Source organism: Pocillopora damicornis, chromosome 3, assembly GCF_964200805.1.
Source record: "Pocillopora damicornis chromosome 3, jaPocDami1.2, whole genome shotgun sequence".
NCBI lineage: Eukaryota > Metazoa > Cnidaria > Anthozoa > Scleractinia > Pocilloporidae > Pocillopora > Pocillopora damicornis.
This window is the reverse complement of record NC_142672.1, coordinates 27,651,121-27,667,686: the sequence shown is the minus strand read 5'-3', so window position 1 is coordinate 27,667,686 and position 16,566 is coordinate 27,651,121. Positions and strand designations below refer to the sequence as shown.

The 16,566-nt window shown below is 36.1% G+C and overlaps 2 protein-coding genes across 6 annotated transcripts; one reads left to right on the top strand and one right to left on the bottom strand.

Annotated features, from left to right (window-relative positions):
- Positions 1–290: 290 nt before the first annotated feature.
- On the top strand, positions 291–1,834 carry LOC113666419 (uncharacterized). Its single transcript, XM_027182197.2, has one exon. The coding sequence runs from the start codon at positions 499–501 to the stop codon at positions 1,312–1,314; it is 816 nt and encodes a 271-aa protein (XP_027037998.2). The 5' UTR covers positions 291–498; the 3' UTR covers positions 1,315–1,834.
- A 3,441-nt stretch (positions 1,835–5,275) lies between these two features.
- Positions 5,276–16,300, bottom strand: LOC113666418 (phosphatidylinositol 3,4,5-trisphosphate 3-phosphatase and dual-specificity protein phosphatase PTEN). 5 transcript variants are annotated; one of them, XM_089200008.1, is made up of 12 exons: positions 16,184–16,300; positions 15,661–15,834; positions 15,229–15,334; positions 13,905–13,989; positions 12,866–12,910; positions 12,318–12,361; positions 11,594–11,724; positions 10,554–10,800; positions 9,153–9,211; positions 8,435–8,536; positions 6,988–7,182; positions 5,276–6,568 (listed from the first exon to the last, which is right to left on the bottom strand). In XM_089200008.1, exons 3-12 carry the CDS (start codon positions 15,314–15,316, stop codon positions 6,293–6,295), a joined length of 1,272 nt encoding a protein of 423 aa, XP_089056134.1. In that variant the 5' UTR covers positions 15,317–15,334; positions 15,661–15,834; positions 16,184–16,300; the 3' UTR covers positions 5,276–6,292. The 5 variants fall into 5 exon arrangements, with proteins under 5 accessions (XP_089056134.1, XP_089056133.1, XP_089056135.1 ...); XM_089200007.1 differs by having other exon boundaries at positions 15,996–16,197; XM_089200009.1 differs by lacking the exon at positions 16,184–16,300 and adding an exon at positions 14,807–14,894 and having other exon boundaries at positions 15,661–16,090.
- Between the last annotated feature and the right edge of the window lie 266 nt (positions 16,301–16,566).

Genomic DNA, 16,566 nt, shown 5'->3' with positions numbered 1-16,566 from the left:
TCCACTTTTATTTGCTCTCAGTTCGAATTTTCACTTAGTTGGAAGCAAAATCTATATACCGTACAGAAACTAGAAAACATCCATAAATTAAGACATACGAGTTATATAAAAAAATATAAACAAACGAGGAATGGTTACATTCCAGATAATTTTCCCTGAAATTGCATTTTCCTTCAACATGAATATGGGAATAGTACACTTTAAGTTGTTTTTGAAACGAGATATGAGGGGTATTCCCTGGGTTAACCTTGAAGATGATGCAACGAATTTGTCGCCTTCTTATTGGTTGTCGTATGTTGTTCACGACTTTTGCACGGTGTTGCACCATAACAGTTAACATTTGCGGAGCTCAGAAATTTTACCGGTACAAAAGAGGGAGGTTTAAGCTTAGTGGGTATTCTATAATTTACAATGATGAAAACTCGATGAGAGGAGCCGAAGTTTCGATTTTAATTCGAGTTTATTTCACTAAGTATTTTCTCTGCGATCGCAGGCACAATGTGTGGGAAGTTGGCAAAAGATTTCCATAACCTCATGAAGAGCATTGCCAGCTTTTCGAACAATCAGGCAAATGTTACCCATTACGAGGAAAACTTGGATGCAATCAGGGTGGAAATTGTACCGAACGATGGTCTTTATTACGGAGGCAGGTTCGAATTCGAAATCAAAGCCAACGATTATCCAAAGAATGCTCCAAATGTCACCTGCATCACACAAATTTATCACCCAAACATTGACGATCAGGGGGATATATGCTTAAATCTGTTCAGTGAGTGGGCAGAAACCAATACTCTGGAGGACTGCGTTCACGGATTGCTGTTTTTACTGTACAATCCAAATCTAGAGGACCCGTTAAATCCTCTCTTCGATCCAGAAGTCGACACTGATTTTGAAGTGTTCGCTAAGAACGTGCGGTTGTCTCTAGAAGGAGGTGCTATCGAGGGGTGCGACTTCGAGAGAAATCTGGTGCACGAGGATAGCAGCACTGACGAGAATACTACCGGTGATCAAGTTCAGGAAGACCTGCAAGCCACGGAATGTAAAGAAGCGGTTGAGACTGTTGATGACGATGGATTAATCGAGATCCAGTTGGTGGATGATGAAATCGATTCAAGCGAAGAGGTACCTTCTACAACGAACACCGGCGGCACAGATCACGCGACCGAATGTCATATGGATGCAAATGTAACCAAGAAATCAGAAGAGACAACTGACTGTATTTCAGGGAAAATCAATTCACAAAGAACCGAAGAGGAACCTGTTGTTCTAGTTGAAATCGAAAGAAGGGCAAACCACCTTGAAGAACATGGATGAAAAAAAGAAACTTTTCCAACTTTTATTATTTAGAGCATGTAAATGTTGTAGTGTGCGTATGTCTTGGAAATCGTATGAAGGGGATACACATCAATGACATGGCTACAGAAATTTCACTCAAGAATATTTGAAATTTCGATAAGATTACATCGGTGTTTCTAGAGCGACTTACGTGCTTCCATGAGGAGCTCTGCGCCGGAAAAAAAAGTTATGCGAATTCCCGGCTGTTCATTGAATGTGCAGCCAGTAATTTGGATAAGTAATTTAAGCCAAGGTTTGACGCCTCTCGGTGGCATGAGGTGTTAGCTGAACATTTCAGGGCATCTGATAATCGCTACGAAAAAGTTACTAAAGCTCCCCTCATTGTAGCCCAATACTTGGCCAAGATATTCTGTAGAGTTTATAACTATATTTTAACTGTAATTACGTTAGCACTTTTGTACAGAACATTCATCTGCCGCTGAACCGTCGTGTTTTCCGAGGCAAACCATTCGTACTAAAAATAAAAACTGGTGGATAGTGCCCTTATGCGTGTTTTTCTTCTTGAAGATTAGAGAAAATGTCCAACCTAGTTTGATACCAAGATCTTAGATTATGCTCAGAGCTTGCTAATTGCTCAGGAAAGTATTAGGAAAGTATCCCTAGTGAACAGTTGAACACTTTTACAAGGGATGTAATCATTAGGTGAGACCTTAACACCTTATACTAGCCTAGTTGACAAGGTTAAGAAAGAGAAGCCCACGGAGTTTAAACACTTTTAGACATTCCCGGACTGTTCTACCGTATTTAATAGACAGGCTATGGTTTGCATGTGTCATTCTGTGCATAGTAATGCACTTAAACTGATGAATTGAGTACTTAGTTGGTCCTATTGCACCCATGCATTACTGATGTGGTGTCCAGCTACAGTACCAATGGATGGCTTTGTGGCCCAGTTGTTAGGAACATCAAACTGATCTCAGCGGAGAGAAATGTACCAGTTCAAGCCATTCAGATTGAATTTGATTACACGCCTTTATTCTGATTGTGGTTACAGCTTATCAAAAATATCACATATGGCAACATAAGTCAATGCTGGAATCGTATTTACTATTCTAGAAGAATTTTTTGTTAAGTTATTAAGGATAATTCTAAAATACAGCTGAATGATACATGACATTTTGCTTGGATAGAAATTCCTGCCGACTAATGGGTCTTAGTAAAGTTCGATAACTATATAGAGAGCCGGTTTACGGTTAGATCGCTCCATGGTTAGATCGCTCCAAGTCAGATCGCTCCATACCGAAGTCAGATCGCTCCACTCGAAAGTTAGTTCGCTCCATCATATAAGTTACTTCGCTCCATACATAAGTTACTTCGCTCCATGAAGAAAACTAACGTGGAAGGTTGATAAAAGACAGAAGGATAAGGGAAAAGAAAAGAAAGAGTATTGTAACGCGACTAAAGACTCGCCATTTTTAACCGGAGTCGAACCCAGTCTCACTCACGGCTGCATTTGACAACTTTTAAAAATGGCGATTCTTTGAAAGCAATATTTATAAATCATATTCATTGTTGGTCATTATTATTATATGTGAACGAATCGTCGATCACTTTATATTTCAGCAACTTGATCGCAAGCAACATCATCAACTATAAACTACAAAGATCAGAAGTAAGTTAGTTTATTAGTTTTCTACGTTCATTACACACTGAAACACTTGTTCCAACATCGGTAATTCGACCGATCGCAAGACGCAATACACATCATCAACTATAAACTATAAAGATCAGAAGTAAGTTAGTGTATTAGGTTTCTACATGGAGCGAAGTAACTTATGTATGGAGCGAAGTAACTTATTTGATGGAGCGAACTAACTTTTGAGTGGAGCGATCTGACTTCCGTATGGAGCGATCTGACTTGGAGCGATCTAACCATGGAGCGATCTAACCGGATACCAGAGAGCCTGACCAACATTGCAAAAACAATTTGGTAAGTTTTATTGATGATCAGTTCAGAAAACAATCAATTGTTACTCAGTCAGTCTGTTTATTCACGTAATTCAATAAGAGCTGTCCTGAGGAAAGCCATGATGCAAACAAGGCACAATGCATACTTATTTCACTAGAAACTATATCACATTCTAACATCAGAAATTTCTTGTTTTCTTTTTCTCTTTTATGCAATGGGGTGGAGTTTAAATAAAGAAAGTCAAGATAAAACATTTTTTAAATTAAAGTATTCAATCCAAGAAGAGGTTGATGAGGGGGAGGGAGGGGGGCTAGGTAGGGCAAGGTTCATTGCTCTAGTAATTGAAGTGAAAACTCCCCATACAGTGAAATTTAACATGTATCATTGAAAAAATCACTTGTGCCTACAAAGTAATTTAAGTTCAAGCTAGAAAACAGCAAGTTGAACCTTTTCAAACAACACTTTCATACCAAGGTTCATGCCCCTAGCAGTTGAAGTGAAACCTAACCATGCAGTAAAATTTAACATATATCATTGAAAAAATCACTTGTGCCTACAAAGTAGTTAAAGTTCAAGCTAGAAAACAGCAAATCAAACCTTTTCAAACAACACTTTCATAAACAACCTCTGACATACAAAAATAGCTGCCAAAATAATTGGCAATAGAATTCAACTATATTTGTATTTTGCCAAAAATCTATTTTGAAAGAAACTTAATGGTTAAGCATGTTTCTTTCATTGACTTTTTATTTAAAAATAATAGCAAGACAATGGCTACCTAGTGAGAGTAAAATTTAAATAGTTTCAGATCTGACAGCTACATCTCACTGGCTAGCAATCAAACCTTACCAATATACTGCTCATCATGACTAACACTGTGAGACAAGCATTTCTTTGCCTTTTAACCTTTTAACTCCCATGAGTGTTCAAGACAGAATTTCTCCTTACAAGATCAATACATTATCAAGCAGATAAGTAGTGAGAATAAAGAAAACTATCAATTTAGAGATAACTAGTTGATCCAATACTAAATTCTCTGAATTAACATTATAGGAATTGTATGACCGACAGTGAGAAGAATTACAAGTTTGATCTGGGAGTTAAATGGTTAAAAAGTTTGTGGTGAGCTGGGAAAGGTCTGTGAGAGATATTGCACTAGAAGTACCAGATTCTTTGCTGGCTGTGGTCAAGGTCTCAACCTAATAATGAGTGCCTGCTGGTAGGCTAACTGAAGATGAGGTATTTACATATTATTCACTCAATTATTTACTCTTCAACTAATAGATGAAAATAAAGGCATAACACATATCCAATGACAATTGAAATCTTGAAAACTTTTCAAGAGTTTCATCTTCTTTTGAGACACCTATTTGCTTTTTGGTGACCCCATCATAGGAACATTGCAAATATTTTATTGATATTCAATGCACATTGAAATCTTTGCCACTTTAGAAGCTAATTGGAGTATCAAAAAAAATAAGAAAAAAAAAAACTCCGTAATGCTTTTGTAAAATTCTCCTCATGAGACAAGTCTAAAATCACAGACTGAGAGTGAGCTAATTATGGAATAAACCATTTAGGAAGCTACACTTTTTCATTCCCTTTTAGTAAAGGATTATCCTTTTTGGTGGCCACTAAGCCTTGGGGAATGGTCAATATCATGTTGATTAAAAGTGTAATATTGGAACCTTCAGCTGTACCAGATAAAGGATAAAGAAAACAGTTGCACTGAGATTTACACTCATGCCTAGAATGCTGGGACAGATCCAGAGGTGGTTTAGGTGATTTGGTAACACCCCCCAACACTGACCTGAAAAACATTGAAACACATGCATATTCCTCAGTTTTTTTTTCTGCAATTATCCCTTAAAACACTTCATAACTTTTTTAACACCTTCACCCTGGAATTCTCCACCTTTCAGTAGACATTTATCCAAATCCACCTTCACTAAATCCTGGATCCACCCTTGGAATGTAAGTATGAAAGTGATCTCCATCAAATAATTTACATTTTTGTCCAGTAAATGTCGCATAAGCACACAAATAAACAAACTATATATTTTCCTTTTACTGAGATGTACAAAATGGTCCAATTCAATTACTTTAATTATATGAAAAAAAACTATTTATCAGTACTTATTTCAATGCCACCTGACATTTGATCATTTACAAAAACAAAACATAAAAAGATGAAGGAAAATCTTACAAAGATGAATTCATAAGAATACTAAATGTTTTGATACATGTTTTTTTATGATTACAAAAAGAAACTGACTCTGCAGTCTGTTTCAAGAGCTTCTATAGACCAAGTTATGCTTTCAGTGTAAAAAAGAGATACATTTTTAAAATAAATCTATCTTGTAATCACAGTTTACAGATACAGCACTGTTGAATACTTTACTCCAAAATAACATGATAAAATTTTGCTGCCTTAGTTTTTTCGCGTGGATCAGCTCTTCACATCTTTTTTTTTTTTTTTGGTGAAATCAAGTTCCTTCAAAATAATTTTTATAAACAAAGTCACAACATATAACATGACAAAATATATCTATTTCTTTTTCACATAACCAAGTTTCCATGAAAACAAGCAATAACAAATGTAAAAAGCAAACCTTTTGGTGACCATAGGAATAACTATCAGACAAGCATGTTATTGTAGTCAATCAAGTCGCCAAATTAGTAAATTATGCTGCCAAAATTTTTTCCTCTCCATTGGCCACCAAATGATCGAAAGTAAACAGTAAAGGACCTTTTGGAAACAGGGTACTTAATCCAACCAGTATTGCACAAAAACAATATTATTTCTATCCGTAAGAGATTCAGAGTTAGAATATATGTACAGGCATCCTGATGAAGTACTGTATCTACTCACATAACATGTAGTTTTGAATTGCTATATTTCAAACAATGTACAAGTACATTAAACTCACCTAATACTGCTAAAACAAAGTCATACTGGCCTATTTATTACAAAAATTATAATTTATGGTCCTAGAAATTTCCTCAGAACTACCAGATTTCTATTTTTTAAACATATTCAACTACAGAGCTCCTTTGGTCTTCTAAATCCCACTTCACCTCAGTGTCAGAGTCTGAAAAGTCATCCTCTGCATTTTCCTGACCAACAGTTTCTAGTGAATCCATAGAGCGACTTTTCACGGTCTTCGATGATAACCTCTGTACATGTTTCCTAGGCAATGATGCACTTGATGCATTTGATGAAACTGATGCACTTGCTGCATTTGCTGCACTTTCTACACTTGCTGCCCGCGTCATTGTGACTTCTGAAAATGTGACACGAATCTGCAATGGCAAAAGACTTTGAATTAATTGCTATTAACCATAAGCCTCCCATGTGCAGGTATCAAAGCTGAGGAAAAGACCAAGCAGCTGAGATAATCTATAAGCCAGCAGCTCATGCCACACTAAGATCTGGTAATGGTGCTTCAAAATTAATTACTTTCATTTGTTTGCTCTTCACCCCCTACAAAGCTATTGAGTAATTGTGAAATGGCTAAACAAGGAACAGAAACAGAAGCCAAGTGGCTGTGTTACACATCACCAAGTAAATTTTGTTCAACTTTTCTGCTTTCTTTTCTTTCTCCTATTTTGCAATTGAAATTTGTATTAGATTAAGAAATCATTTGTGTTTTGAAGAAATTAGCTAGAATTTCTAAATGTTGATTCTTAGATGACTGTGTGCCATTCAATATTCCACTCACCCTAAAATCTGACTTAAACATCTTCTCTTTGGCATCTTTGTGTGCTTTGTCAAGATTATCCTTTCCAATGTCAAAATAGCGTAGATTAGGATCAAGTTCAAACGTATGAAGAGTTGGCTCATCTTCCTGGATTTCCTCTGTCCAAGCAGCTTGACTTATGAAGAATGTGTTAAACCAAAACTGGAAAAGTCTCTCCTGATAGAAACAAATTCACATAAAAATCAAATGTTATGGTGCAGTCTTTGTATAGCATTGAAATTTCAATGAATATGTAGTACATAACTTGTGCAAGCACACATATGTGGTTATAAATGATTAAAATGACATGAATGAGAGACCAGAGGCTATCATTATCAGGGTTTTAAAACAAGCCAGTAAATGCCAGAGTTCAGTCTGCCGCCTACTTGATAATTTATAAGTTGCCACTTACTCTGGTCAAAATAATTACCTTTTTGGCCCTAAATGGCCTTTTCACTGTCACCTACTTTTGCAGAGTCTGATGCCTACTTCAAAATTTTAGAGCATGAATATTCAATATACCAAAATAAGCAGTAAGAAAAAAAGCATCATAACCATTTTTGTTGTGGTTCAGGTTTTGCTTTTCTTGTCTACAATTTTTCAAAAGGAGCTTGTCTGACTTAATTTCCATTTGTTTACAAGACAAAGAAAATTAAAAGATAAAACTGATTTGAAAAGTTTGAAATAAGAAAGAAATTTGAACCAAAACATCCTTGTACATTAACAAAATGTACAAGACCAATGACATTGGCAGCAAGGTTGCAATTTTTCTCTTGTGTGATTCTGTTAACAATGGCTACAATGTGTTCTGCCTATCATGAGAATATATTTGTACTTTATACATGAGGCCTTTAATTTAGTGACCAGCATAATTCAGCAAAAAAGTTGCAAACTTTAACAATTCTATTACTTAGCTAGTTTCAAGTTCCTAAGTTGAAGAGAGATAACCACTTCCTCAAATTTTTTTTGTTGTAATAATGCAAAAAAAAATTTACTTGAAACTAAAAGTTGCTTTAGGCAATATTGTATGATTAAACTGAATGTTGTTGAATGAGGACTTTAATTAAAACACAGGCATGCATAGCATGCAAGAGTTATTGTTTTTTAGCTGGGCAGGTCAAAATCGTCACACAGTGTCCTCTATTCCCCATTGAGGAGAGAGCCATTGCATGACAAGACCAAATAACAGTTGCAAGAGACTACACTCACAGCCATTCCTCTAACAGGAAGAAAATCAAAATTATTTCAAAAAGGTTGAGTTTGGAGAGAACCAAATGTACTGTCAACATCACTGACTTCATACAGGTGGTTTGTGAGCAAAAGCTCAAGGCCCTTATTTATTTTGCAGGCTTCTCTTATCCAATTATTACACTGCTGTAGACAGGAATGATGGCTGTTATTACGGTAAACACTGTAAGCTGCATCTCACCTTTTTAAACATGTCTTTATGGAAGAATTCTATCTTGATGTCACCACAAATTGGAATTGGTTGACTCGGCTCAAACATAAATCCTTTGTCACATTTCCTTCCCTTTGAACCAAACATTGGAAGATGAATGATAATGAAGATGACTACCACACTTAGAAAGTAACAATGATAAACCAAACCACTGATTATGTAAATAGTATACAACTGATTGTGCAAATGTTGACACCTTAAAACTGAAAAATGCACGCAATATGAGACCCAATGGACTTAAGGTTATTTTTTTTGTTTTCCCCTGAATAACTTAACCCCCTCACATGGACATCCTTTTCATGGCAATTTCTCTCTATCAAGAAAGCTTGCATGGTTTCCTTCATTCATCACAAGCAACCACATGTAGTTGTACTTATCATGCAAAGTCTACACCATTAATTTGCCAGATACCAGTCCTTCCTTCGTAGAACTCAACATTTGTTCCAGATTTTCTAACTGTTGGCTCTTCCATTTTCTGGTGCAAAGAGATACAGTAAGACTAAACAGTCTTACCCAGGAACCCAATTTAATGGCCCTATCAGGGATGAACTCTGACCTCTCAAAAATCACATTCAAATATATTTCATGTACTACAAAGCACACTATGCATATTTTCATCCCCTTGTTGTTCATAATTATTAAAGCTGTAGGAATTAATTGAACACTGATAACACTCAAGGAATCATACCTCAGTAACTTTAGACTGATAAAGGTTCACCTTCTGTTGCCAAATGATGTAATATGGATCTGAAAGCAGCACAAGACATTAAGTTTAAGGTTAGTTTGAGTCCTTAGAGAAAAGATCAGAGTCTAATCAATTTGTCTGAAGAGAAGAGTACTTCACAAGGATTTGACCATAAGGGTACATCCACCAATAATATTTGCAATCTCTGTTTGAAAGCTGAATTTACATACCAAATTATCTTCACTAAAATGTTTACTGGTTTACCTAGTTCATGTAAATTAAGCAACCTTACAAACATTTTCCTCAGCAGTCAGGCATTTTGATACAGCCTTTTTAAAAATCCAGACCTCTCTCCATCCTCTCAACACTTAACCCTTTAACTCCCAGAAGTGATTAACATAAAACTTCTCCCAACAATATCCATACATTCTTCAGTAAACAGGTAATGAGAATATCAAACTTATCAGGTAGAAGCTGCTATCTTGATCTAACACCAAGTTCTCATAACTAATTTACAAGGAAATGTGTAGCAGCTAGAGGGGAGAATTAAAAATCAGATCTTGGGAGTTAAAGGGTTAACCTCTATTATAACATAGCTGGTAAATTTGTCTAATCAAATTCAATTGCGCAAGCGTGCTTCATATTCCTATTGTGCACGCTCATGATGTCAGCAAACAAATCCCTCAAGAAAAAAATTTTCCATCTGGTTGAACATGTTATAAAACAATTGGTTCATATGTCAGCTGTGTGTTCATCGAGATATGAAGCACTTGGAAGTTTGAAGAGCACTCAAGAAGCTAGAGTTGCTCTCGGCTACGCCTCGAGCAACTCTTATGCATCTTTTGTGCTCTCCAAACTTCCCGCGTGCTTCAAATCTCTATGAACACACGCTGACGTATACACCAATTGTTAATTAGTTTTCTTTTCACTTTCTCCTGGTCTTGACAATCATTTAACAAATATCCATTCCATTTGAAGAATTAAAAAATAATTACAACTAAAATCAAATCTGCTTCACACTCATACTGTGTACCTTGGTGACAAATGTCTACACATTGAACCCCCACAAAGGAAATTTCACTTCAGACAATATTTAAACTACTGCATGTTCATTTGTAAGCTGTGCCTTCGTGGAGATTATCAAGCATGTACAGTGTTTAGACAGCACTCTAAAAGCTGAAGTGGCTCTTGGCTGCCCCTTAATAACAAATCTTGGGTGCTCTCCAACCTTTGCATGTGCTTCATATCTTGATTTACACACACATGTATGCACCAAGTCTCAAAAGTGCCCTGCCTAATGCCTCACCCACAATCCTGTTCCGTCAAAACACCTTAACATAACTTTGAAGGCAACTTACATTTATTTTTAATTATTAACATTCCAATTAGCCATAGATCACTTACTAAAGGTGTTTAAGAGGGTTTGATCAGAAAGCATCTCAATTTTCTTCAGTAATACCATTGTGCGAGTATACTCCAGTCCATGTGTAAGAAGATGATTGTAGTAAAGAACATATCTCCTTTGACTGGGAATTGTTACACCTTTTGCATTTCTTGTTCTTGCTTCTCCATAATACTTTAGTGCCCCGTCACTCTCAAAAAAATGTTTATTGTGAAGCAAATATGCACATATCATAACTCCTGTCCGGCCCTTCAAAAGAAACGTACAGAACGGATGATGCAGACAATGAATATAATGTAGCTGATAGCTGTAAACTTAATGGATTCAAAATAAGCAACCATAGGATTGTTAAAATAATGAAACAATCCTTGCAGTAAGCAACTTGTCAACTTTAAGACTTTTATAGCAAATTTAAGACTTTGACAGGCTCCATAACCTATGACCTTTGATGTTTGCAGGTAGTTTCACTCCAAGAATAATTTCCTTATCGAATGTAATTTTCACTGTTGATATGAATCATATTTTAACAATAAATTAATCCCATTCTGATACCAAACACATACATGCAAGCCAAATTTGAATTTCTTCCTTCTCATAGCTAAAGCTGCTAGTTGATAAGACCATCCTCATGACATTGCAAAGTCAAAGTTTAAAAACCTGTTGAGGTTCCCTACTTCAAGTGCAATAGACTTCTTACAGTAGTATAATTATCTAGTCACACAATATCACTAAAAAGGATGATCCCTTCACCACTCCATTTTTGCAATTCAACTTTACTTTTCCGTATCCCCAATTCTGAAAGATTTTCACCAAACAGAATTGAAAATATTCTTTTGTCTTGTCACAAACATTGGACAATGAAAAAATTCTGAGTTCTTGTGAGGAGTCAAACCTTAAGCTTTGGATTCTGCACTACCACTGAGCCACAGTGACTCTACATGAAGCAACGCTGTTATAAGTTTCATATCAAAGGAATTCTTAGCTCTGATAATATTCTCCCTTGTGAACAACCAAGGTTCAATTACAGGGATAAGCTCTTTACCTTGCCAGCTTTGCAGTGAATAAAAGCTACATTCTGCTCACTCTCATTCAGAAATTCATGCACATCAACACAAAATGGCTCGATCAGCTCAAATGGAGGTGCATTGTGGTCGTCAAATGGGTAGGTGGCAACTAAAGAAAATAGACCATATTAATGTACCATTCAGTCTCTTTTTTTTCTTTTTTTACATACAAAGTACAGTAATACAAAAAGAATATGAAAATAACCTTCTGGATTTTGAACTAAAGAGTAAAATACTCATTTAATTTCTGACACACAAGAAATATTTCAAAGTACCAATAGTATGATATTATGGAAATATTACAAAATTCATTAATTTCACTGGGTTTTGTAAACATTCTTCAGCTTTTCTTTACATGACACAAATGCAAGATAAAAACCCCAGAAATGCTAAGCTTTAATTTAAAATGTAGTAAATATTCTACTTTAACACGATAGTTGGTGGTCAAACAACATGTCGTGTGACTGGCTTGTTCAAAGCTCTCCTACAAAGCTCTCCTACAAAGCTCTCCTACAAAGCTCTCCTACAGGTGAGTTTTGTCTGACCCAGGATTAAACATTGGTTTTGTTTTGCACACTCTATCACAGATGTAACTTTTATTTTGGATTGACTGGTGGAAAAACAGCCAAGAACCCATATCTTGTTAATAACCAGAACTCCTGACCAAAAAAGAAACTGACTAACAGTAGTAAGCTAACTTACCTCTGTTTTTAAACTTGATTGGATCATAGTTTCTTTCAGAACATCTGTGTGTATAATGAGAAAAAAAATGAATTGCACCAACTGTGCTCTTTATAATGGTTCAGGGGGTTGCAATGAAAGCAGGTTACGATCAGTCTCTTGCTTTTTATTAGACCTTGTGTGAGACTTCTTGCAACTATCAGATTAGATCATATTTATGTGGTCTATATGACCCTTCTCACAGTTGCAGCTCCCACTGCCACCCTACACAGCCATTTTCAGAAAAACTTTTTGATAATTTCTTGGTGCATTTATTTTTATTTCAATAACATGCCCAAATAAATCAACAATCCAGCTTGCCATTAAGGACTTACTCAAAATTGGGCTTGTTTCATGGCTAGACTTTTCAGTCAGCCCAAATGGACTGCACAGGACTGTTTCATTCCAAACAATATGTACAGTACTTGTCAGAATGAGTTCTTTTCCCTAATGTATTTATAAAGTGCACCTAGTCAATAAGTCAAATTGCATTGGCTAGCTTCTACAAATTGAATGCTTGCATTACTCACAAATTGTAAACCTTGTAGTGATCTTTATGCCTTGTTTCCAGAAATCTGTCGACAGAAAAGTAAACAAGTTACAAGTGTATTACTATATCAGCAATTCAAAACAGGTACGCAACTGGACAAACACAGCACCAAAACTTGACCAAATTTAGACTTATATTCTAAAGAAACCTTAACTGCACAATACTCTCTTTACATCAACCCACACAGCAAACAGGAATCAAAATATTTTGTTCAAGGTAAAAGCACATGAAACAAACACAGCAAGGATTTTCCAGTCCAGCTGATCTAACTCAGTCACAAGAGATTTTATAATGCAGCTGCAGAGACTTAATCATGCGACTGTAGCTACTTCTCTTTCTTCTTGCATTTTGCATCTCAGATGGCTATATACAGGGCCATGAGGCCTTGCTGATACCATGGTCGGGTGCTTCTATAAAAGCCAGTTACTGGCATTCTACCTATGCCTATAAGACTTCTTGCTGTTGCCTGTTTAGCCTGTGGCCAAGCTCCCATGTTTGGTTTTGCTTACAACCCATTTTTCCAAGCACAGCTTCCTATTACACCATCAGCAGCCACTTATGAAAAAAGTTATAGAAACAACCTGATTTTGTACTGCCTTTTTTTAAAGATTTTTTAACAACAGTTTTCTCTGCACGATAACAATGCTTATTACCATTTTCAATAACACACAAACTATGAACCATGAAAGAACAAAAAGAATAATTCCCTATATGCTCCATGGAACTTAGTTTGATACAAGTAGAAGATTGTGAGAGATTGCAAACTATGGAATAGGAGATGCAACATTAGGAAAGTGTTTTACCTACTGTTAATCATGTTTCTGAAATCTGGGGAAAACATGTGCCATGTTGCATTGGGTTCAGAGGGTCATGGTTGGATGATTATAATCCAATTTGTTTCTGCTTTTGAGCACCAGTTGTGAAGAAAAATTAATAGTAATGTGAAATTAAATTTCAAATTTTACTCTGAGGCTCAGAGTTCACAAATTATTGGACAGGCAGAGAGACACTTGTGTTACCTTAGGACCTCATCAATGTGATTTCTATACACTCCTTCAAGATTATCTGATGGAAAACCCATTGCCACTATATTTGGTTTAATATCTGGGAGACAAATTAGTTAAAGAACAAAAACACATGATTGAAGCACCATTGTGACAAAAATGTTAAAATGCTAAATCAATAATTACTTCTCATAACCTCTGGAAGCTCAGGATTGATTAAATTATCACTTCTCCTTGAAAAATCAAGAAATGTTTAGTGAAACTATGCATTTTTTACAACAGATTCACCACTAAAAATAATTCTTAAAGAGTTTTTATATTTGTTTCAACTTCAAGGATATTGTACAGTTCAAACAATCTTACAGGAAAGCGGAAGCTTGTAAAATATCTTAGCAACTAGACAATATTTTGCTGAGTCGTATCTAAGCCGTCTAAGCAACGGCCCCAGAAATAAATAATTATGCAATGACGTATGAGAAATACGATGAAAAGGTTATTTCGATTTTGCGGAAAGCTTAAATGAAGGAGAAAATCAAACACCAGAAGCCGAGTTAAATACGCGACCCCGATTAAAGCAACTGCACAGATTACAAGATTGCCCAGCACAGATTCATGTTGAACGTACGTACCAATCGATAAGCAGAATGTAATGGTCGATCTTTTGCGAAGAGCACAGAAAATTATTAATACCCCTGAAAACTTCAAATAACAATTTAGCTCAAAGTGAAATATACAAGTTAAAAAAAGAGCCCTGAAAGACCCTTAACTTCTACACCAATTCCTCGACACTGCAACGGTTGGCTTGTGAAATGACCACTGCAGCGCGCTTAGTTTAGAGATCAAGTAGCTGATGTAAATACGTTCTTGCTATTAAACATAAATACGCACGGCCGTATCATTAGTGCAAACAAGGATACATGTTAAATCCAAATCAAACCCATCTTCCTGAAACCGCCGTTTCTTCTTACTCACGAGAGCTTTGAAATATGCCATCTCAGAGGGTGACTGTTATCGAGTGAGTTAACGAAAAACTACTTGAGCAACCCGCTTCTGTTTGTTAATTTTGGCTCTTCCTCCGCTGACACATGCTTCAATGACACCTTCACCGATAATTATGTCAGTAACTGCAGAATTCTACAGTACATTACGACAATTAGGCCAGACAGACCATCACATATCATAGGTTGGCCGCCATATTTGAGGCATGCCGAGGGTGCTCACCCAAATATGGTCTCATACAGAGAACTGGGCCAGAATCCCGAAACCCTCGTTGTTTATACCCGCAATCACCCGCAAGGTCAAAATTTGAATTACTTCCTACGTTTGTGAAGAAGGATACAAGTTAGATCAAGGTCAAATCCATCATCTGTGAATCTTCTTTTTTCTTTGCTGACACAGTGCTTCAGAATTTCGAAAATGATTCCCATCTCGACAACGACAGATTGCTGAAGGAAAGAGAAATTTACCACAGACTTAAAAAAGTATCAGATAACTGAAGCTATACAAATAAGGGGGAAATTTTTAGCGCTGACAGCGGAAGTCCATTCTGTCGGTGATTTTGTGAAACAATATCATGGACAACGAAAATCGGGGAAAGAACGGAAATTCTTATTGCTTAGCGATAATGCGGAACAAACCTGTACTGTAAAAATAGTATTAACGGAAGTACGACCCATATTTGACCTGAAGTCTATAAAAATTGAATATGACTGCGTTAAATCAACTTGCTAAAAAGGGAACTTTTGATATTTTAATTGCCTTCGATACTTACCTTTGATTGTTGTGAGTTCTGTAAATATTCCCCAGAAACTTCTCAGTGCATCGTCTATGAGTGTACTTGAATAAATGGAGTCTTGGATCCAATCTTCAGTGTTTATGTAGATCCTCGTTTAAGCAAAAATTCTTGGGAATCGTATCTCGATCGTGTCGTGAACGTGTAACTCCGCTAAAAATCAAGACAATTTACGCTTTTTTTCCAAGCTGATATTTACCACAGTTATTTCAAGTCATTCACTGGTAAATATACTGAAAATAGGACAGAAAACCAGGCGAGACCAAGGACTTGAGCGAAATTATAACCTAAATGTACGTTCACTGAATTTTTACCTTTCAGATTGCTTTCCTACGTAACTTAGTAACATTTAAATTTGCATCAACACATTTGAGTTGTTTTTAGCAAGTTAAAAGTTCTATAACCTTCCTTCAAAGTTCTAGAACGTGACGGTCAGATGACTCGAAACCAAAAACACTGCGTCAGGAAATTAATATTATCATGATATTTAGTAGAGCATTACATCATTTAAAATGCGCTTCAGCCGGCTGATCTTGGGAATTTGATCTGTTGTACCACTGTAATGTGTGAGTTGGAAAGAGTCCTACAGGGGTATTCCCCAAGGAAAATGTAAAAAAAAAGTCAGAGAGCACTACGTAATGATATTCTTTTTTCACCAACTGTGACCAATTATGAATGACGTGTCTTGATCGTCAGCAATTCATTGTTGCAGTTTCATTTTTTTTGTTTTTATAGCAAGATCAATTTCCAATCTTCTAGAACAGTCCATCGCTCATTTTTTTAAACAAATTCTCCAATCTTCAAGAAACTTTTTTTATGTCACGTTCCTCGTAAACTAGCATTGATAAAATTAAACGGCTGTGAATATATGAAAATCATCTTTTT

Coding starts and splice junctions, on each gene's coding strand:
- LOC113666419 (XM_027182197.2), top strand. CDS start 499: ATGTGTGGGAAGTTGGCAAAAGATTTCCATAACCTCATGAAGAGCATT.
- LOC113666418 (XM_089200008.1), bottom strand. CDS start 15,316: ATGGGAATCATTTTCGAAATTCTGAAGCACTGTGTCAGCAAAGAAAAA. Junction 12,362..12,865: donor CACTACAAGGTTTACAATTT/GTGAGTAATGCA, acceptor TTATACACACAG/ATGTTCTGAAAGAAACTATG. Junction 7,183..8,434: donor ATAAAGACATGTTTAAAAAG/GTGAGATGCAGC, acceptor TGTTTCTATCAG/GAGAGACTTTTCCAGTTTTG.